Source organism: Filicampus tigris, chromosome 12, assembly GCF_054856515.1.
Source record: "Filicampus tigris isolate MCC_2025a chromosome 12, RoL_Ftig_1.0, whole genome shotgun sequence".
Lineage (NCBI taxonomy): Eukaryota > Metazoa > Chordata > Actinopteri > Syngnathiformes > Syngnathidae > Filicampus > Filicampus tigris.
Window position 1 is genome coordinate 16032719 of NC_141228.1, and position 22612 is coordinate 16055330.

The 22612-nt window shown below is 41.0% G+C and overlaps 1 protein-coding gene across 3 annotated transcripts in view; it reads right to left on the bottom strand.

Moving 5' to 3' along the window:
- shroom2a (shroom family member 2a) overlaps positions 1-22612 on the bottom strand; it is a 50851-nt gene that overhangs the window by 19912 nt on the left and 8327 nt on the right. The window contains exons 3-6 of one of the 3 annotated variants that reach the window (XM_086047882.1): positions 22198-22315; positions 17841-17956; positions 16477-16705; positions 7679-7827 (exon numbers count right to left, since the gene is read on the bottom strand). In XM_086047882.1, the coding sequence (XP_085904008.1) occupies positions 7679-7827; positions 16477-16701 (374 nt within the window). In that variant the 5' untranslated portion in view covers positions 16702-16705; positions 17841-17956; positions 22198-22315. Of the gene's footprint in view, positions 1-7678; positions 7828-14198; positions 14376-16476; positions 16706-17840; positions 18129-22197; positions 22316-22612 lie in introns of those variants that run through there. The other 2 variants (XM_086047884.1, XM_086047883.1) reach the window with 2 other exon arrangements.

The following is a 22612-nucleotide window of genomic DNA, read 5'->3' on the forward strand; positions in this document are numbered from 1 at the left end:
GAGTATTCACTCGAGTACTCACCAATACCAAGTACTGATACCACTAGTACTTATGATGCATACAATTTTAATTACCACAATAACAGATAATTGTGAACAAAGACCTTTCTGTCATTCTGCTGCACATGATGATTTTCACAGATGTGTCAAACAGCCGCAGTGTAGCACCAATTACTGCCAATAACGACTCCTTCGATATTTTTTTTTTGGGCCTTAGGTATCAGAGGCTGGTATCAGTATCCTTTATGAGTACCCGATACCATGAAATAAGGCCGGCATCGGCCCGATAATAGAGTTGAAAAACACGCTTGTCACCTCGCAGCAAAGACGCGTTAATATTCACAGATATAAGCCCTTGAAACCACACGCTATAGATTAATTTAGGTTGCAAAGGCTAAATCTAGTTGATCGTAGCTTAACCTAAATGAAGCGTGACCTCGCAAAACAATCACGTATTAGGGTCATAAACATAATATGGCCCAAACCAAAGTTTGTTTTGACTCACCAAACCGGAGGACAAACAATCCCAAACACGACAACATCGAGAGCAACCTGGTGAACAAAGTGAGAGCGCTTCCAAAGACGCAAAGCATCGCCGCTCAACTACTGCCGCAAAACCCCCCAAATCTACAACAAACTTTTTAAAAAAGAAGTGGTGACTCCCGTCGTGATTAAGGAGTTGGTTACCCCAAGGAGGGGGAGGAAGAGTGGAAGACTAAGACGATGAAGAAGAGGAGGAGGGCAGTTATTGTCCAAAGCCAGTCCCCTTTTGGAGATTCCATACCCAATTGGCTCAAGAGTGGCTAATATGCTAATGTCGGGATGAAATGCAAGCGGGTCCGGTCCGCCTCCCACCCTAACCCCAAGTTGTGAGGCGGATGTGCATTTTTCCCATCGCTATGGCAACCGCTTGATCTCCAGGGCAGACCCCACTTCCAGAAAGCCTGGCTAATGAGCTTTGCAAGCACTCGGGATGATGGCAATGAAGCGGATTCACGGAGCGATGTTTTGGTTTGAAATGATTATTTTGCTGTTGGGGCAACACAGTGGCCTATAGTGGTCATCACGTCTACCTCACTGTCTTTTAGTTTTGGAGCTCAAAGTTCAGCTCTGTCCTTCCTGTGTCAACTTTGCATGTCCTCCAAGTGCTTGCCAGGGTTTTCTTCAGGTACTCTGTAAGAGTTGGACAGATTCATTCAATCCTCTTGTGTTTTTTCTAAATATGGCACTTTACTGAAAAACTATCAATGGTCATCAGCAACATATTGATGCAGACTTGATTTTAATTACATCAGAGTCGACATGCAACCCATAGTTGTCCGGCTCTGAATCCTCCCAAAAAATGTGTTTGGATTAGTGAAGACTGTACTACTACGACGGTGTATGGATCTTCTGTTACATAGAACGATACAACAATATTGATATGTGATGTGTATAAATGATGTATCGCAAGACATGTCAATACATTGTCATATCAGTAGATTTAACGCTGGTGTATCGATAACCGCATCCTAAGATATGATACACAGCAATATTGATACGAGACACTGGCGTACCGACACCGTATCATAAAATGTGCTGATATGATACGCCACAATATCTATATTGATACTATATCACAAGAGACCATACATGGAAATATTGACACGTAATACATTTGTATCAATACTACATCATAACAGAAAAAGACACGGTACGTGGTGATCGATATTAAACATCAGTGTAAGGCTACTGTATCATAACGGATAAGGTGACAATATCAATAAAGTATCGATAGTGAATGTTAAAATAGGGCAAAATCGATGTGTATGCGCATATTAAAAGAGTTTGAAAATGGCAGAAATTCCTCTACCCCCAATTTCATCTGGATATACACAGGTATTTGGAAATCTGTTGTGTAGCTTTAAACAAATCCCACTAACAAACAACCAAACTGAAAATGATTGAAGAATAAAAGCAACACCACCCTTGGTGGAGGTAATCGATACAGAACCTGTCTGCCTCCTTCGATTCCAACTGAGCCAGTGACAAACATAAAATAGTCCAACAGATGAAAATATTAACCAAACCATTACTAGCGATTTTTTTCTATTCCAGTGAATGCACTGCGGGGTTGTGAGCATGTCACTAAAAGCAAACAATTTCAAGAAATCCACTTACAAGTGGAATTCACCGCAGCACATTCCAAACATGCTGCATGGGCTTATTAAAACAAAAAAAACAAAGAGCTGTAAATGCCAGACCTCCCCAGCCCTTGCCTGCTGTGCACATGTGTCCAATAAGCTTTTCCAGGTAGAACTGGATGGTGGACTGAACCTCTGTAGGAAACATGGCTTTGAAGCGCAACCAAGAAGCTACCATGTGTAAGAACATGACAAGTGCACTTCTGCAAAAATACCAGAAGAGGGAAGCCAACTGCTGCAATGAATGGCAAGTGTTGTGTCAAGTTTTAATGATTCCCAGAGTTGCTTGGCTATGGTGGGAACACGCCCCAGAAAGAGAGAGAGAGAGAGAGCAAGAGAGAGCAAGGGAGAGCAGGGGCGAGAGCGAGAGAGTCCAAGCTGCAGGGGTCTGGCTAGTAGGCAGTAAAATCCACTGAACTGAAGAAGGAAACAGATATGAAGGCCAGTGTAAACTTCACACACCTGAATCAGTTACACTTTTGAGCCTTGGAGGGGCAGTGGAGCGCATCAATAGAAATCGAGAACAGTCAAGTTCAACTTCAAGGATTCCTGAAAATGGGCAAAATGACCCAAAAATGGATGCTTCAATAAAACTTGCAAACTCTTCAGCATTGCTTCATGAGACCTTTTGAGGGTCTACTAAGGATAGGCAGGCTGGTCAAATCTCCTGTTGCTGAGTGATACTGGCTGTGGGTTGTGAGTTTTAAAATTTGTGGAGTTAGGACAATTTTGTCTTTGAAGACCCTAAAGAAATGGTCCAAACCAAAATGGCCCATTTATTGTGTAATTTTGGACATTGCCTCTTGAGACTTTTTTGTGGACCTACTCATGATCGACATGCCTACCAAATTTCATGTTGCTAAGTAAAACTAGCTTCAGGGGCTGAATTTTCTAAATTGAGGACTTAAAAGACAAGTTATCTTTGAAGGACCCAAAATTGCCACATCAAACTAAAATGGTAACTTTCTGGTGTCTTTTAGGGCATGACCTCATGAAACTTTTTTGGGCCTACTTATGATAGGCAGGCAAAATGAAATTTCACATTCCTGAGTTAAACTGGTTTCAGGGTTGAGATTTCAAAATCAAGGAGCTATAAGAATTTCCTGTTTTATGGTGAGTCATCAAGGTCTGTTGTCATGTTCTGCCCACACTCAATGACCTGGAATGTTGTTCAAAAATAGCTGCAATTGGACAAATTCTATAGGACAAGTTCATCTTTGAAGTAACCCTAGAAAAGGCTACGATTACCATAAAATTGCGACTTGAAACCAAATTTGCAGACTTTGTGTACATTTTTTTGACTAGGCTTCAAGGGACCTTTTTGTGGGTCTACTCATGATAGACATGCCTACCAAATGTTAAATTAAACTGACTTGGGGGGCTGAATTTTCAAAATTTAGGGATGAGGGCAAGTTGATCTTTGAAGCACTCCAGGAAATGCGTAAAATGGCCACTTCAAAGCAAAACGGCAGACTTCCTGTGTCCTTTTTTTTTTGTGGGTCTACTCAAGATAGACAAGCCAACCAAATTTTCTATTGCTGAGTGAAAGTGGCTTTCGGAGGCTGAATTTAAAAACATTTCTGTGGCCGCTCCAGGGATTGGATAAAATGTGGATATTAGTAATAATAATAGTTACAATTATACGTAGACGTTCCTTTAAGCAGATTCGAAGCTGCTAAATTGTCCCCTTAATTCAAGTGACACTCCCGCATAAAGCGGCGATTTGCCATGTCGGGGCATGTTGCGCAGATGCTGAAATGCAAACCGCACCTTTGTATTTGAAAACGTGTGTGGCTCTCTGGAATGGCACTTCACCAACAATCCCATTTTCATCACTGCACGCCGATTACTCGCTGCTGTTTGTAAGGAGGCCGCACCTGAACCTGGAGCAGGTTCTGACAGCTTCCTGTTCAACATGATCGCCGAGATAACAAGAACAGTGATGCTAAGTAAGGACGGACTTTGAAACTGTTTGCAAACGAATATCACTCCATATTTGCTATACGGGATCTTCCGATCATGGCAGGAAAAAAAAACCGGACAAAAACAGTGTTTTCTCTTCCTTGTTTGTATTTTCAAATGTGTTCAATAAATATTATGAACCGATTCATGTCATTTAGTTAGGTATATTTGTTTTCATTTTAAATTTGTCTTTGTGAATAGAAAGGACTTTTTTAAAACCTGTAAACGACTGCGTCCGTTCTGTAGCATTAGGTAGACTAAGCAATAGCATCAGAACTGTATTTCTTCAATAATTTGGATTTAAAGGAATGTCATATATTTCTGTAAATAATGCTGAATAACTATTACAGTAAATGAACACATAAGATACCATTTTGTTTAATGTATACAAACATAATTACACTACCTACTTTTTCATTGCAGCCCTAAAACATTGGCCACAATAATACATTTCTCAAAAGTTATTTTCAGTGTATAGTGTCTATACTACAAGTATTTCAGAAACAAACCCCCTTTAGGTATGACTGCGGCGTCCCTCAAACAGTGCCAAATAGTAAATATGGAGTCGCGGCCACCCCCACCGACTAACTTGTCTGGATAACCTTGGGCAGACTCGCCGAGGCAGATAAAGTCAACTCTTGAATGTGGACGAAGAGCAGGAAGGAAGCTGACGGTCCCAGTGGGCTTGGAGGCTGTCGACAACACAATAAGAACAATGGGATCGTGTCTGCAGGAAACATCTTTCTTCATTTAGCGTGGCAAAGGCGACAATAAGCAGATGCGCACTGAATGCCTCCCGCTGCGATGTGTTCCAACAACAACCACACATTGTTTCACAAGGACGGTATTGATCGCAAATGTGCAGCAGCCGGTATGGGACAAGTCACCTCCACAAAAGTTTTCATTTGAAAATTACAGGTGTGGGACAGAGTTAGAACGAGCACCGACTCAGAACATACTAGTGTAACTGCCTCGCTCTAGTTACACTTCTGCTACGTAAACAAACACAGTGCAGCTCAACCTCAGGCAAGAGGATGTCATGACTAGCGACATTTCGGTAGTACGTGAAACTCGAACTAATTTGAAACAGAAATTATAGCCCAACAATTCTGATTATTGAAACTGCACTCGTCTGAAATGTTTCCTAAACACAAGACAAACTATTGATTGTAGACTTTTCTAAAAAGACAAGACAAAAGAGCACAAACAATACACAGTTGCGTTTATCAGCGAATATATATATATATATAAATCCACAAATGCTCAACCGCAGAGGTTCAATGTACACTATTTTGTCAAAAATTAAAAAAATTCAGATCATCTCTCACGGCACCCTGGTTGGGAATTACTGGATGAAGGTATCACTATTTAAAAAAGGAAGACAAAAAAAACAGGTATTCATCGGTTGCTGTTATAGTTCCTCCCTAGACACTCAGGCTACATCCTTCTTGTAAAAGTCGAAAGTAACACATGACTTTAAAAGTAACTTTCTGGATGAATTGATCTTGTCAAGAGTATCTCAATGCAACACACCTTTTACATTTACTTGAGCATTTTTGTTAAAAAGAAATTACATTTGAACCGTTGCATTGAGCTACATTCTGTTGCCCCTGAAAGCCGCTTGCTTGTAGTGAGACCAACAGCGAGTGGTCTTCCTTACACGGCAGGCCTCTTACGTTCCGATATGATATGAGCCAACGCAGAAAGACAAGCAGACACTGACGGGTAGACAAAGTCGCCATTGTTGAGCACACATGGGCCGTTTTTCGGAAGGAGCTGACGGATGATTCATCAGTTTAAAGAAGATATGAAGGCCGCGAGAATGCCACAGAGATATTTACAATGTCAGGGAGCGTAGAGGTGAAGTGGTGACGCACAAAGGTGGCAAAAGCACTCAGTCACTTGTGGAAACAAAAAACAAAAGAGTGGCAAAAGATGTAGCACTGATTTCAACTACTGTACCTAAGTATTAAAAAACTACAGACTCTGAAATGAAGAGAAGTCAAACATTTTCTTGACAATGTGTTCTTTGTGGAATATGAATTAAGAAGCAAATCCACCCTCTTTTATCCATCTCAGGGGTTGGCCATTTTGGCACTTGCTGTCGACCTAAAATGACACCACGAAGCCTACGGGCTCAGCTTGAAAACATCACATTACCAAACCCAGAAAACAGGTGAGGCGTGGTCATTACCTGAGCAAATGTGATATCATTTTCAGTCGACAGCAAGTGGCAAAATGGCCGCCCCCTGAGATGGATAAAAATGGCTGGAATTCGCTAATTAACTCATATTCCACAATATTTATCAGAATTCCATGTTTCAACTAGTGGGCCTGCTGGGAATATATTCTTGAAAAAATGTGTTTGGGTTGATTTCCCAGGTAAAGCGGAAGTCAACACAAACCTTTTTTTTTTTTTTTTCAAGAATATGTTCTATGCGAGCCCACTAGTTGAAACAGGGCGTTCTGATAAATATTGCGTTGTGGAATAAGTGTTAATTCACTCGTTTTTAGCCATCTCTGGGGGCGGCCATTTTGTCTTCTGTCGACTGAAAATGACATCACAACTGCCCAGCCGTGATTGGTCGTTGTGAGCAGTTGTGATGTCATTTTCAGGTGACAGAAGACAAAATGCCCGCCCCCCAGAGATTGCTAATAACCAGTGCATTTTGCCGCTTAATTTATATTCCACAAATGCAAAATTAATCAGAATGCCATGTTTTAACTCGTGGGCCTGCTGGGAACATATGAAAAATATGTTTGGGTTGACTTTCGCTTTAAGTAGAAAGAATCCATTTTGCTGTGAACAATATAATACTCAGATAACATAAAACATGTCAACCCAGAAAATAGTTTTTCTTTTACTAACTTTTATAGTCCTCATACTGATTAGAAAAAAAATCATGTCTTTTTTTCCCATCATGCCGTCAACAGTGGAGGTGGGAAAAAAGTAGCCCGCCTGTTATGACCAAGTACAGTGTTCAAATGTCGCGAGTAAAAGTAAAAAGTTGTCTGAAAAATGAATACCGAAGCACTGACTGTGCAATATTTGGACAAGAGGTTGAATGACTTTTCAGTAGTTGACTATAATGCAAGGAAAATCGGGTCAAAGTAGATGAAGTGATGACATCATCCATTTTTAGCAGAGGCCCAAAACCTTGCTTGTGCAAAATAAAAAATAAATCAAAATATCATATATGAAAATGACCTATGAACAGTAACAAAGCAAAGTATTTGTACTTAATTACTTCCCACCACTGGCTAACACATCACAGTTGAGTCAAGTCCAAAAGCTGCGTGTGTGTGTGTTTAGGCTATGATGTCACCCACAACCTGTCTTCCTTGACAGGGGCGGAAAGCCACGTCACAAAAGCGCAACCTCAGCGCAACCCTACCAAACAGGATCATCCGGTTCGCGAGAAACGTGACGGCGGTGATGGCGGGAAATCCCGCAGCGTGCATGCTACAGGGAGGTCCTCTTTCCATCACTTCGGGTTTGTTGTCTGGAGTTGTTGCCGCGGCGACCCCCTTACCTTTTCACCATGAGACTGAGCGTCCGGTGGGAGCCTTTCACCAAGCAGATTGCCTCCTGCCTGAAGCCGCTCAGGGGAATCTCGTTAATGTTGACAAGCTCATCTCCCGCCTGCAGGCCTACAGCTGCCGCCTTGCTGGCCTCCTCCACCTGCACACAATCACAGCACAGCATTCAACATGGACCCCTGCGTGCACATGGTGGGTCCCAAAAAATAAGTTTTCCATTTTTTATCTTGACGATCAAAAACTAAAAGAAATTTATTTCCTAGAGTCTATTCTCTTCATTTTTTTCGCATTTTTCTTGGCTACACTGCTTTCAGTATGTCTATGTGGATGTTTGATTGTTTTTGTCCAATTAGATTTCAGCCTTTACTAAAAAAGCGCTATGTTGCCTGTACTGCATTCAACAGGGAAAATAAACCTTTTTTATGCACTGAACAATAACAGCTTTCTATTTTTCTCAGTTGATGAAAGCAGTTAAATGTGTCAATTAATTACAATATCTGCATGGAATACCGTAAATGGAGAAAGTCATATCACCCAAATTGAGTTAGCAGATAAACATATACATTTTGGTAGCAACAGAGGATAGACTGAAGTAGGATTGACATGGATGCAGCTCACTTAGAAACATTTTCAGTCCGTCATGCATGTTTTTTACTTCCTGATAGTAAAACGGCCACAAGATGGCGCCAGTGATCATGATACTCGATACTTTAAAATACGCCGTGTAACGGTACTCACCCAACCCTTTAGGGAGTAAAAGTAAAAAGTTGTCTGAAAAACAAATATTAAAGTACAGAGTGCAATATTTGTACAAGATTTTTTTGTTGTCGACTATAATGTGATGAAAGTGGAGTTTCAGTTGAATAATCGAAGTACTTTTTTTACCACAGCGCCACGGTCCCCAATCTGTTTTGTACAAAGTAAAATATATATAATAGTGTACAGTATGTGTTGCTAATCTAATCTGGGTTTCGTAATTAGTAGTTCTGGCCCATGTAAATTGAAGTACGCTAGCAATGGGACTTTTACTCTAACATCTCAGATTTCAAATTCGTTAGAGCAAATCTGTTTGACTAGCAAAACACGTCTGTACACATGAATACATTTCATATTCAGCATCTCTGAGGGGAATGATATTCGGTACTTTATTTACATTTTTTGTCATGTCTAAGAATTTATTTCGAACCGCTCCAGATGATTTATGTGACCCAGTTGTAAACTGTTGTATTGTGTTTTTGTACGGCATAAAGTCTTCTATAATTGTGACGTAATGGTGGTGGATTAAGCCGAGTAAGTCCCGACTGAAGGCCTCAGATACCATATGCGTGCCCTGTGGTACATGTGTTTAATGTTAAAATAACGTCCAACCAAAAAGAAATGGATGCCAGGAGCGGGTCAACTGCGCGTCTTCATGGCTGTCAAACACTGGTTGTGTCTGTGATGGCAGACACCTGGGAGAAGCCGGCTATCGGACAGAAGGTCGGCTGGTGGTGATATTAAACTGACAGGAGTCCGGTCGAAGCTGTCTTCACAAGAAAACAAGGCCTCGTCAGCAGAGGTGGTAAAAGTATTCTCACGCTCTACTTAAGTAGAAGTCCTTTATACATTACATTATTTCCCACCACTGCTCTACTCATTAACACATCAGGATCTGCAGCCGATTATCAGTGAACCTGCAGTGAGGTTGCGGATGACTCAACGATGCAGGCATGTGTACATTTAAGGAACATTACGTAGTCTTTATCCTCAACGCGAGAGAGCCCGGATAACGACCAACCATCTTAGCTTCTTTTCATCATTCCTTCCTCATTCCACTACGAGACAAGGTTACAGGGGGGTTTTATGGAGGCTGGCCGGGTTCCCGACCTGGGCCTGATATGGTCATGTATTCTGTGGAAGAGCCTGAATCGATGGCTGATGCATTCTCGCTGGATCAGGAGCTGCCAACTGCAAAACAGCGCTTTGGATATATTTAACTGTGGTACTAAAACATAAAATAAACACTCTTTGACAAGTCCAAACGCAGCGGTTGCCCGATCAAAGCAGGCTACTCTGCAACTCTCAGAGTTTTAGGACCGTAATTGTGGCTTTCTGCTGTCTTTCAGGGTTTGGAGATTTCGCAAACCAGCTGAACAGTAAGTGTTAACGTAAAAACTGGGGACTCTTCAGCTGCTTTTGAGCAGTGGGCGGAAGTCGGTGCCAACAAGGCCTTCTTCTCGTGGCCTTGACACTTGCTGGCATTTCGTTTCAACGAGGAAAATTGATGTGATTATACCAGTTGATTGAGCTTGGTCGCAGCAGAATACAACTCGTACAAGTACAACATTTGCGTGGATGTTTTATTAGAACTGGACAAAAGGTCTTAAAGCTTGTTGCTTTGACGGAAGGGCACTTGTCTTCTTAAACCGGTCACCTATTTTCTGTCACATCGCTTTTCACGAAACTTCACTCAGATGTTTGAATTGCTTTGCTCACTGTTATTCTTCCGAAGACTGAATCACCTTTTAGGGGGGCCTCTTGTGTCACCAAAGTCACTATACACCGGCATTTTTCTATTTCATTTCAGGTATCACTCGGACAGACGTGAGGCCATCAGCATTGGACAGCTTAAGCATAGCAGTACAAAGTTTTTCTTTCCCCAACTACAGTTCAGTGCCAATTCAAGGAGCGTCACGTCTGTCCAACGCATAGTACAGTTTATGCTATGCTAGGTCATTTTCTCAAACCAGGTTCTGTTAATGGCACCACTGATAATAACACCAAACTCCTGGAGTTGAGGCACTGACAGGCAAAGTATATCCCGAGGGTTTCACTGGAACCAGCATCCACAAAAGCTTGTTTCTTCAGAGGGTAATAAAGCTTTACCCATGCAGATTTAGGGTTGTTTAGCATCGTAAATCCACTTGAAGCTATTGAACATTAAATCTTCCTGCTCGCTGTGTCGTATGCAGCTACTCCTCATCCGCCTTGTAGTGATAACAATAATTGTCAGAAGGGTAGCATATTCGCTGACATGGAGGGGAGGCTTAGTGACTAAAGGTGCCGTGGTAGGACAGTGTATAGCCACGATAGCTAGCCAGCTAGAACTCATTTGGAGCAAGTTAGCTTTGTACCAAAAATCTCCCCAGTAGGTCCCATGAGGCAGTAAAAGCGGGGAGGATTAGCAACTGTGTGTAATTTTTTATTTTTATAACTAGCAAGTAGCTGGTTAACCTTGGTCGGGTGTACTTGATGCCATTTTCACACTGAGGCAGATACAATGGCGTTATCACGATTGGTCAGTAAAGTTCAAATCCCTGATCTCATCTCAGTTTACTGAACTCAGTGTGAAATGTGGGCCTAGTTTGTTGAACACAACGCAATTATTGTGTTGTATGAATGGCACTAAGTGTAAACACAGGTTAATTGTACTTGTGGTCTTCTCTAGCGGAATAGCATTTACGGTAATTGTTCACTGTATGTCACTGTCACAGCTAGATGAACAAAGATACATTATTTGAAGTTATTATACGACCAATTAAATAAAATGTCATGTGGCACACCTGATCTCTTGGCATACTAGAATCATTGTCCGGGAATTAATAGGCGACACTAAATCATATTAAAGTTGAGGGTCGAGTGTGAAAAAGGGGCTGCGAGAGCCCGTTTTAAGGGCACTTTGGGAGCTTTTTTAAAAAATATCCCGCCAAAGTGTTTTCACAGCACCGAGAGTTAGGGCCGTTTGAGTGCAGTTTAATCACTGCCCTCGGTCGCCATTCTGAAAACCTCTAATTAGTATGTCCTTTAAACGGTTTACACGGGTTTATGTACGTGTAACCGTCGGTAGTAAAACACATTCCTATACCTGGACAAAGAACGATGTGTTATTAGAAAAAAAAAAAAAAAGCTCATCACCCTTTAGGCTGCACAACGGTTTGGCTTTCATTACTTCCAACCACGTAAATTCATAAAGAATGTGGCTAACAGTACGAGCGACGAGCCAGACAAACAAAAATAAAGGCTCTGACTCTCCAGGAGATTTATAGCTCCTTTTCTAAACAGTTTGCGCCGGGCTCGCCTAATCAGCGCTAGCCACATCGCACGCCCTTTGTTGACGCTCTTCCTCCGGGCTCCAATCAGTCAATGCGCAGCTATCCTGGACGACCGTGAAAACAGCCTCTCGGGGGGGACGCGAGGGGAAGGATGTGGCGTGGGGACGAGAGGAAGGAATGCGGACTTTCTGCTGACAAGGCGTCCTGTCATCAAAACCTCACGTGTGGTTGCGTCTTAGTTTGAATGATGTTTCACAGGCCGCCAGTAACCAAACAGACCACTCCACCGCCCTGTTTTTGTTTTATAGAGCTTGTCCTCATTACCATTGGAGTCACAGGTGAGCTGTGGAGTCTGTCCATGTTGGCATTCGGTAAGAGGTGGGGTCAGTTTTACAGTAGACTTGGAGTAATCAAAATAAACAGCTTGAAGCAAGCACACTTTCTCAACGTGATGTTGACAAAAGTCTCCTATTTCTTGACAGCAAGACAGTGAGAACAGGTGCTAAGGAACAACTAATCAAATTCAAATCAACATCGCAATGTAGTAGAATGCAATTTTCAAATTGCAAAGGCTACACTTAAATTATGAAAAGAATCTATGTCCTTCTTTCTTTAAATCTAGTCACAAAGATAATAAAATACAAAGAATATTTAATGGATTTTGAAGGCGAACGTAGCATATTTAGAGCGGTGGGCATTTTACTAAATTTTGCTGGTCCATCAGTCGTCATCCGTCATTTGTCGTGATGAACTGTAGTGTAATCATCAGTCCGTCTGTCCGCCCGTCAGTTAAGACCCTCAGAATTTCGTTGGTCCATCAGTCGGTCCCCCCTTAGAAAACGTCAGTAAAAACGGAAGTCCGCCAGGGACGGATGACAATTGCGCCGATGGATGAAAACCTCCTTCCATCATTCGTCAGTCCATCTTTTTTTAAAAGGTGTCCCTTCATTCGTCAAATATCAGCAAAACGGGGGTCTGTCAGTGACGGACTGATGGAATGGCCACCTCTGCATATTCACTCCTCCCATGATATGAAATCTTTATAGATGCAGTGCAGTGAAAGTCCCAAACCGCTCCACCGCTGCCATATCTCCTATTTGACTGAACGTTTGCGTGCCATGTACCAGATTTTCACAGCGTCTTGCGGTGTACAAGGCTTGGAATAAAATATTTCTTAAATCGCTGAAATCTGCCAAACCCGAAAAATAATCTAAGATGGGCCACATTCGTTTTTGTAATCCCACAAAGCCCCCATACAAAAGGATCCTATAATCAATCCAACATGTTTTAAGTGTACTTGATTTATTGCAGCGTGTGATAAGAGAGAGGCTGCGTTACAACATTATGTCGTCCCGCAAAGCGCAAACGTATGCACAGGGAGGCGTAGCCAGCTGTGTCGTGTAAAGTGGGATTATTTAAGTTTATCCTGAGTGAGGACTTTTAAGGCCGCCAAGACCTCGCGCATTACCTGAGTCATGACAGGAATGTTAAGAATTTTAATTAGATCCAGGAAACCGATCCCCCCCCGAAACCGCTTCTCACATTGTGGGCCATTGTGCATACATTTTTGTACATACATCTTCATAGACATACATAATAGGATTTTACTTTGAATTCCTTTGTATAAATTATGAAAAAGTAAGCTTTTTATGTCAAAATGATGGGGCCCAGTACATAGCTGTGGGGTACTTATCTACAAGCAATGCATTGTAGAACAGGGGAATGTCAAGTTTGACTGATTTGCATGTATGTTAGACAGATGTCTATCTAAAAACATCAAACCTGGGATGAAATATGACATTTTTACACACAGGTAAAATGGGTAAAACTGTGCAGAAGAGCAGACTACAATGTCGTTAAACAGAACCCAATGAAACTGACGTATAAAAGAAAATACGTTATGGAAGAAATTACAGCTTTGGAGCTCTATATAATACATTCTTTTATCGATCCACTTTTCCCCCTACACTAAAAACAGATACACTTGCCTCTTTATCTAATGAAGAGATCTGGTATCTGACATCATCTTACCCCTGGTAGCACGAGCTACCTTCTTGCAGCACAGCAATGTGTAATCAACGTCCTGACTGCCTAGCACAATACGGCCAAGTAGACAATGTAGCAGATCTTCCGAGTCATGTGAGTGATGTCAGGAGATTTACGCTTACTCGCTATTCCTTGTGAGTGTTTTCAGTTTGTATTTGGGTGTTTGGTCGCTTGCCCTGTTCAATAAATGACTAAAAGTGAGAAAAGAAATCTAATTAGTGTGATTAGTGTGAAATGTGATTAGTGCGTTCTAGCCTCTCCCCTAAAAAAGTAAAATATTTGTAACATATCTTGTAATAAGAAGAACACTTTATCATAGTTTACTTCATAAAACAAGTCCAGTAATTTAACAGTTTTTGCCATATTTCACTCGTATTTCAAGGCACCACTGTATATAAAAAAAATGATCACTGCACTGAAATGGTTAAAATCTCACCAGGTCCCCTTTGGCTGCTGCCTCCAGTATCCATGTGGTCATGAAATATTAACAGCAAAATGGTGTCGACATCAAACGTCTTCACTGTTCATTTTATACAGTGACATATTAAGTCCTCAAAAGGCGTCCTTTTTAACATTATGGCGGGGGCATCAAGTTAAGAAACCTACACGAAAGTCCCGCAGCCACCCCGCTGGGCTTGAACTTTGGACCTGTTTTGGGTCGATGCCGAAGCAACAGGCACAACTCAAACAGGTGATGGTGTTTTAGCACCGGGAATTAAGCGTCCAGCGAGGCCTCGCGTGGTAAATGATTACACAGGCAGCACAGATCGCACTAAGACAGGAACTGCCTGCAGTCTGCATTGTATCGACATGCACCATAGTACTGCTCATCACGTTCCATCTATGGCATTGTTGTGTGAGAATTGAAAGGGAAGTAATGTAAGTGGGGGGTAACAGTCCATCTTAAAAAACATGGTTGGGTAGGTACTGTATTTTGGCATTTAGGGTTTTTGTGTAAACGGGTACACATTTAAAGACATTTAAAACGAAATAAAGTATTTCAAAAATGCACAACGCTAGCAGTGAATTCTCCAACAAATGAAAGATTCTGAAATAAATTAATCCCACAAACATTCAACAATTAATATTTAGTAATACACAGAAGATTAAATATTTTCTTTTTGAAAAGTGCAACATCAACAGTTTGTCTTTTTTAGGACAATGCAATGCCAAAGAGTTTATCTTCTTTTTAGGAAAGTACGAGGGCCCGACCGTATTTTTCTGACTATAGGTCGCTCTAGTCCAAACTATAAATCGCTCCAGTCCCCCCCAAAAAATGCATCATGAAGGAAAAAAAAACACTGGACTTTATGTGTAATTTTATGGGGGGATATTTAGTTCACTTATTTGTATAAAAAACGATACCAAGAACAGCTGACCACTGACTCTCACCCAAAATCTGCGTTCCCTAATCGTGTTAACATCAGCAAACGATTTCTGATAGGACTCGAAGCTTCCGCTTACAACTACGGAAACGTTTTTCTTTTTTAGTTTAAAACGGCTTACCTTCACTAGACGCCGGCATTGCATTGTGGCCAATGGTAGAATCTTGGTCAGTTATTGCGCATTTTGGTGCTGTAAATATTAAATCCTTGTTGAGGCGGATGCCGCATGCTAAACTAGCAAGCTAGCTAGATTTTCTACTCGGTCATCAGCATCATCAACCGTTTGTCATCTTTTTAGGAAAGTGCAAAATAATAGTTTGTCTATTTTGTAGGAAAGGGCAACACACACCTTCTTCCTTTTTGGATTTAGTATAATACAAAAAAGAAATAGAAAAACACGAAAAACTAATTGTGAATTGAGCAACTTCAGGGAAAGGCTGCAGTGTATTTAGTGGCTTACACCTGCAGCCCACATAGAGTGCACATTAAAGTTTTATGAGTTACAGGAAAATAAGTTCTGCTCTATTTTATTTTCTATTTTTTTATATTTCCTGTCATTCAGTGTTTGTCGGCAATTATCAAAGGACGCTGGCAAGAGGAAACAACGCTGACGACACTACGGCACCTATGATTCAGCATGATACACACATGAACAATACAGAGTTTTTGGTTAAACTGGCCGAAATTTTGCCCATTTTAAGGGTCCGGTCATGCCGCGTGCAAATGAGCCACTGCAGTGGACACAAGAAAGAAAGAAAGAAAGAAAGAAAAGAGAGAAAAAAAGACATTGTGGTTGTTTATTTGGAGTGCTAGCAGGGATTAATGGCACTTCAATTAAGTCTGATGGGTAAAACTGATTTGCTATACAACAAACACTTACAGGTAGGTACTCATGGTTCAGCATTCACGAATATGCTTATTCGTGGATTTTAGGGGGAAGCAATCTCATTGTTTTGATTATTTTTACTATTGTTCACTGAGAGCCTCACAGATTCACTGTTTTTGTGCTCAGGCCAAAGCCACGTCTCTAGTGTCAATATGTTGCTTTGGCACCATCTTGGTGCCAAGCAACTACGTTGAAGTGAGGGGAGGCGCTTCATTCAGTCAGGACATAGCCTTGTCTAATAGAAAAAAAAAAAGGAATATTCAAACTTTTTAGGTGGGCATCAAATATTCACCGATTTTTACTGTACAAGTAAATTGAGCCTGGTCACAGACCAGAATTTAAAATGCAAGTCAACGTACCACTGTATCTCTTCATAAGCAATTAAAAAGTCAATTTTCTATATAATGTCTGCGTTAAATGATCCAAGTTCTGGACTGGCTTACCTTGGTGATGAGCAGGGGCTCGCGATGCTCCAGCCCACCACGGAGCGTAAACCCCCATGGCGCACCTCCGGAAAGCGACACTTCCAGGAGCCTCCAGCCACCGCCATCCCCATCTCGTGCCCTGGAGTCCAAGTCTCCCGCTTTCGCCATGCCGTGCCAATGGTGGCCGCCGCCATTGCTGCCATCCATGTAGTGTGTATCTACCTTATATTGCTCTGAATCCATGGCACTTTGAAGGGAAAGAAACAATGATGATAATCACCCATTGTCTCTGATGACACAATTAGTAAACAAACCCTCCTATTTCATCCGACCAAGGGAGGGAAAACTTAATATTCGGGCCCGCTCGATATGGATTTTTTTAGGGTGATGCAAATTCCGACATTTGACAGAATAAAATTCCGATAAGAGATTAATAAGATAAATTAAAAAATATATATAATCAACCTTTTTTGATCCCTTAATGCATAGTTTAAAAAGGTATAAAATCTTTTATACCTTTAGAACATTTTGACTGTTTCACAATACTCTGGCCTTTAGTATTTGATTACAACAGGAAGGAAAATTGTCAGAAATCAGTCAATTTTGGGCAGAGGGAATGTTTGAAAGTCATTACCTTTGTCTTGTGTTGTAATGAGTTGGTGTGTAAAGTAAAAAAAAAGAATGAGGATTTTTGCCTGCTTTAAAAGTTTGAATCGGGCAGCCAATTAATCAGTTGGGCCGTGATTAAATTAATTATACATATATTTATTAATATTTTCTATTTTAAAAATATTATATCAACAATTTTTTTTTAAATCATCGAGTATCAAACCGTAGCAGAAATCCAGATACGAAACGACTCTTCGGTGTATCGGCATCATAAAAAAATCATTTTTTGTTTTTACTTGAGTACATTTCAGTCTGTATTTTTTTTAAACGAGTTCAATCCGTACTTCTAACAGTATTTTTCATACACAAGTATCTATATTTCTACTCGAGTACAGAGTACTTTTGCCATCTCTTTATAAGCAGTTTTAACATTACAGATACACATGGTCATTATTTAAAACGCTTCAACGTTGGGAACTAACTCTTGTTTTATATTTTTATAATATTTTTTTTAAATCATAAAAGTCTAATGAATTACCGTTTGGCTTGCGTTTAAAGACCTGTTGTCATCGTGCAGACGGAAACTTAATGCTCTTAGCACAACAATGTCCGAGAACAAACACAAAGAAGGGGGGAGACCATCTTGTCCAGCAATAAACGCAACAAAAACTCCAATAAACACCTCGAATAAAAATCTGTCAATGGTTCAAACGCTGCGGTTAAAGTTTTATCCCAAACAACGGTGGATTCAGTGTTTAAAAGCGTCGCCTTACCTGGGAAATGCAACTTGTGGATCAACCGGTGGGCGATCACAGACCGTCCCCGTCGTCTCGTTAGCCGCTCAGTCGGTCAGTCCGGACGGGTGCCACTCGCTGAGGTCCCAGTGTCGCTGTTAAACATTCGTCATATTTAATTTATTATTTTGTGGTCGTGTAGTTGAAACGTCCAAACGCGTCGCTCGCCGACAACAAAGTGTCCGAGAGCCTTGTCTGGTTGTGTGGTTACTCTTTGGCGGCACAGAACGCCGACACTGCCACACTCACACAAACACACAGCGCGGAACTAAGTTAGCTCAATTTGCGTTAGGAGGCCCCACTCGGCCACCGTAGACCTGGAAAACGTCACAATGGCGACCTCTACCGACAACCAACCGAATACAGTCGTGCGGCGACTACACCGAACAAACCAATTCACAACATTACCCATAAGCCCTGTTGGGTGGAATCACGTAGAAGCAGGAAGCGAGATAGATAGATAGATGGATGGATGGATGGATGGATGGATGGATGGATGGATGGATAGATAGATAGATAGATAGATAGATAGATAGATAGATAGATAGATATATAGATAGATAGATAAATAGATAGATAGATAGGTAGATAGGTAGATAGATAGATAGATAGATAGATACAATTTTAAACAACCAAGTCGGTGTTACTGAAACATGTTACAAGTATTGTAATAGTTGTATTTATAAACAAAGCACATAATGAATGTTACTATTTCCATAACTCATTGACTGTTAAATATGTCAGGTAAAAAAAAAACGCCGTATATTATGAAAAGTATTTATGTAAAGTGAAACGTTAACAAAAGCAAGCTTAGTAGTCGGTTTATGTTCAGGCAAATCCAGAAAGACTGCCATATTTTAAAATGAAAACAAATATTTAAGTCAAGAAAGACTCTTGATTCTTACTATATAATATTTTCGTTATTGTACTTTTTTAATAATCATAATATGTAGATGAGGCGGCACGGAGGTCGACTGGTTAGCACGCCCGCCTCACAGTTCAGAGGTCGTGGATTTGATCCCGGCTCCGGCCTCCCTGTGTGGAGTTTGCATGTTCTCCCCGTGCCTGCGTGGGTTTTCTCCGGGTACTCCGGTTTCCTCCCACATTCCAAAAACATGCATGGTAAGTTGATTGGACTCTCTAAATTGCCCCTAGGTGTGATTGTGAGTGCGGATGTTTGTCTCTGTGTGCCCTGCGATTGGCTGGCAACCAATTCCGGGTGTCCCGAAGACAGCTGGGATAGGCTCCAGCACGCCCCGCGACCCTTGTGAGGATGAGCGGTATCGATAATGGATGGATGGATAATATGTAGATAAGGTCACGAGAATCATCATCATCATCATCATATTGTCCAGTAGATGGTAGCATTGCATTGCTGTTTAACTGGATAGTAAGGGGACATAGTGAGTGGAAAAGTGGTGGCGAAAACAATAGTGTTGCGTTGAATCAAATCAAATCAAACCAAAACTCCAGTCAGCAGTTTCGTGCAAGAGCAACAACAACAAAAAAATAAAAACTTTGTGAACACGAGTACGTTCATGCAAGAAGCAACATGCATAGCAGCTTGGAAGTGAGAATTACCACGGGGTAGTGGGAGTTGTCGTGAACAAAAAAAAAACAAAAGAGAAAAGAACCACAGGGCACAGGCTCAACTTTTCACCTCTGCACAGAGGGGAAGTGAGTTTTGATGTTTGGTCTCACTTATGTGCTGTTTATCTGCCTGTGCAATCTTGTTTCACTGTGCCGTGGTTTTGATTATATAAAAGATAATACTCCTCCTTTGTATTTAATACAGGATCGAATTTTGCAATGTGATGCTGTATCTCTATCCTTTCGATACAGGAACTCCCCTTTAGATCATGGTTCATTGTTCATGCCCTATATCACAGATTTTTAGGCTATATATTATTATAGGTTTTTACATGCAAATTCAGAGTGGCGCGCCTTTAGTTTTCAATTTTAATTACCAGGGGCTGTCATTTACATTGATTTTGTTTTTTTTTTAATCCAAATTTTTTTTCGTAATACATGGGCGAGATGCCAAGTGCAGCAGCCAGAAACTGGCCTCCCTTTAGGTTGCGCAAATCCCTCACAGCCAACAACACCATCTATTAGTAAAACTACTGTTTTACCAACAGGCATGTGCCTGTTTTTGTCTCCAATGTTTTCAGAGTAGACATTTTAATATGCACTCTAATTTTCCATAAACTAACAATGCAAAACGCCATACATTGGCTAACATACAGCATCGGAGTCAGATAATTGGAGTCAGGAGGCGAATGATTCTGATTAGATTGGAAATGTTGGTAGAAGATGGCACCTGCCTTATCATATAGGGAACACACACAGACACATGCACACGCACTCCAATTTTGAGTTTTCCATTCTCAAGAACCATACATTTTGGACAATTGTACGTTTTTCATCATTTCGGAACATTTTTTAATGAGAAAGAAATGGAAGTCGACCAACACCAGCAAGTAAATTGATCTATTTTGAAGTACAGGATTACCTTAGATTACAAGCCCAACAATTTAAATTTTTTCAAAAAATTTTCAAATTAAAAGCGTCACTCACTAGGCCTAACACACACATGTATTTGTTAAGACATAAAACAGTTGTTTTGGGGGTAAATTGATTTTATACATGAGTAAATTGAGTTACAAGATTGGTTAAGGAACTAATTAAACTCATAAATCAAGGTACCACTTGTACTTCAGTTGCGCTAACAAAACTCAAGAAAGTGACAGTCAAGGAACATATAGGGTGTGTGTATGTGTGTGTGTTTAAATGTCACAGTGATTTGGAGCCAGGACAAGGCAGACCTTTCTCGGCTTCTTTTTCCTTCCTTTCGCTGGCGTCGTCATGGCGACGGCCAGAGTGTGACAGTCATGTGAAAAGGAAGCTGATTGGATTAAAATAGTTGGTGCGATCAGGGGGTCAGCAATACGGCGCACGTACTAAACACACAACGCCTCCTTCAAACGCACACACAAAGCACCGGCGGCGCCAAAGTCATTCGTTACTCTTATTATTATTTTTTAAATCGTTTTTCATTTATACATTTTGACATTGTGTAAATGGAGTCATCATCCATTTAATAATGTCAGGCAAGCTATTAAGGTTGAATTGAAAAGTAGTTGCTGTAGTTCATAATTTGATATAGGCATCATTATGACAATATTTTTGGCCCGGGACATCACTGGCTGCGAGACGTTTGTGTTTGTGTAAATTTCCTTAGAAAGTGCCACAGCAAGTCTGGCCACCCGCCCCCATGCATACACGCACGCACACACGCGCGCACACACACAGACAAAAACACTTAATCTGACTTGAACAGGAGGTACAAAAGCCTGAATGTGACCTCTGACTGTCAAAGACAAATCTGCATATCAAGTCATTTCTCACTGTCTTTACAGTAAAACCTCAAGTTAATGACTAGGCAAAAAAAAAGTACACTGAAAGTTCATACTATTCATCAAAACCTCCCAACTTACCTCCATTGATGGACCTATCTTTCTACCTGCCTGTCTCAAGTATCTGCAGTATCTTCCCCAAAATAACTATAGCTATACTCTCACTTCTGTATGTACTTATTCTACCTATCTACCTACCGTACCTAACTACATCTCTAACATAAACCCAAAACCTTCAGACTTCTGTGCGGAAAAAAAAAGTGAGCAAAAACCTACTAGAACTCTTTATTTGAATGTTCTGACTCCCGTTTAACATGAGTTTGAATGTGATTTAATCAATTACGCGATTATAGAGTCACAGCCACATCCCAATTATAGGAGGGTGTGCACACTTGTGCAAGGACATTATATAGGTTGTTGATTTTTTTTTCTATCCTCTCAAAAGACCTCCGCTCAAATTTGTTTTCAAAAATTCCAGTTGTAAAGTTATAATTTATACGTCATATAAATGGTATGAATTTTGGTCTCATTTTTTTACAACACACACATACACTCTGTCATACACTATGCTTGCATTGCGCTTATATTCACTGCTGTGCATGTTTTAATCATGATCACTATTTTGGATGCCATGATTAACCTGATCGTCTGCCATATTTACATTGAAAATGCGGGCTCTGCTGCATATCTTATCAAGTACTTGATGCATGCAGTAAGAGAAGAAAATACAGGAGAAATTGGGGATGAGGAGCATCGTTAAATCAAGATCCTTTATCTTGACTGGTTTTGACGTCAGTCGGTGCAAAATAATAATAAAAAAAAGAATACGTGATCAAAATAATTATTTTGGCGTAATACACACTGCCTCGTATATACAGTATAGACTGAATATTTTTAAAGGTGTACCCATCCCTTCCCACCTCATCCCAGCTGCATCCTCCTCCTCGTCCTCGTCTCCCCAGCGCCCGCGTCGTCCAATAGCAGCGGTGAGGACGGCAGATGCGTGGCTGAGGAGCGGATCATAAAAAAGCGCAAGGCCTGAAAGAGGAAGTGAAGGGGACCTGGTGAGTTATTGCCCCCCAAACGTACACACCGGGGCCTGGGAACAGGGAACTTCTCACGGCACGGGGGCAGCGGAGGGGCTGCTCTAAACTTTGTGAACTCCTTATCTCCTCATCATTACGTCCTGTCACACCTTGCTGTCATAACGCTGTACCAGAATGTACAAAAAGCAGCAGAGATTTAACTGTAATAAAGTCATTGAAATAAATGATTCGCTTCGTGTTTGCACGAGTGCTGTACAACTGTTCACATGTTAGACAGATGGGAAATTCA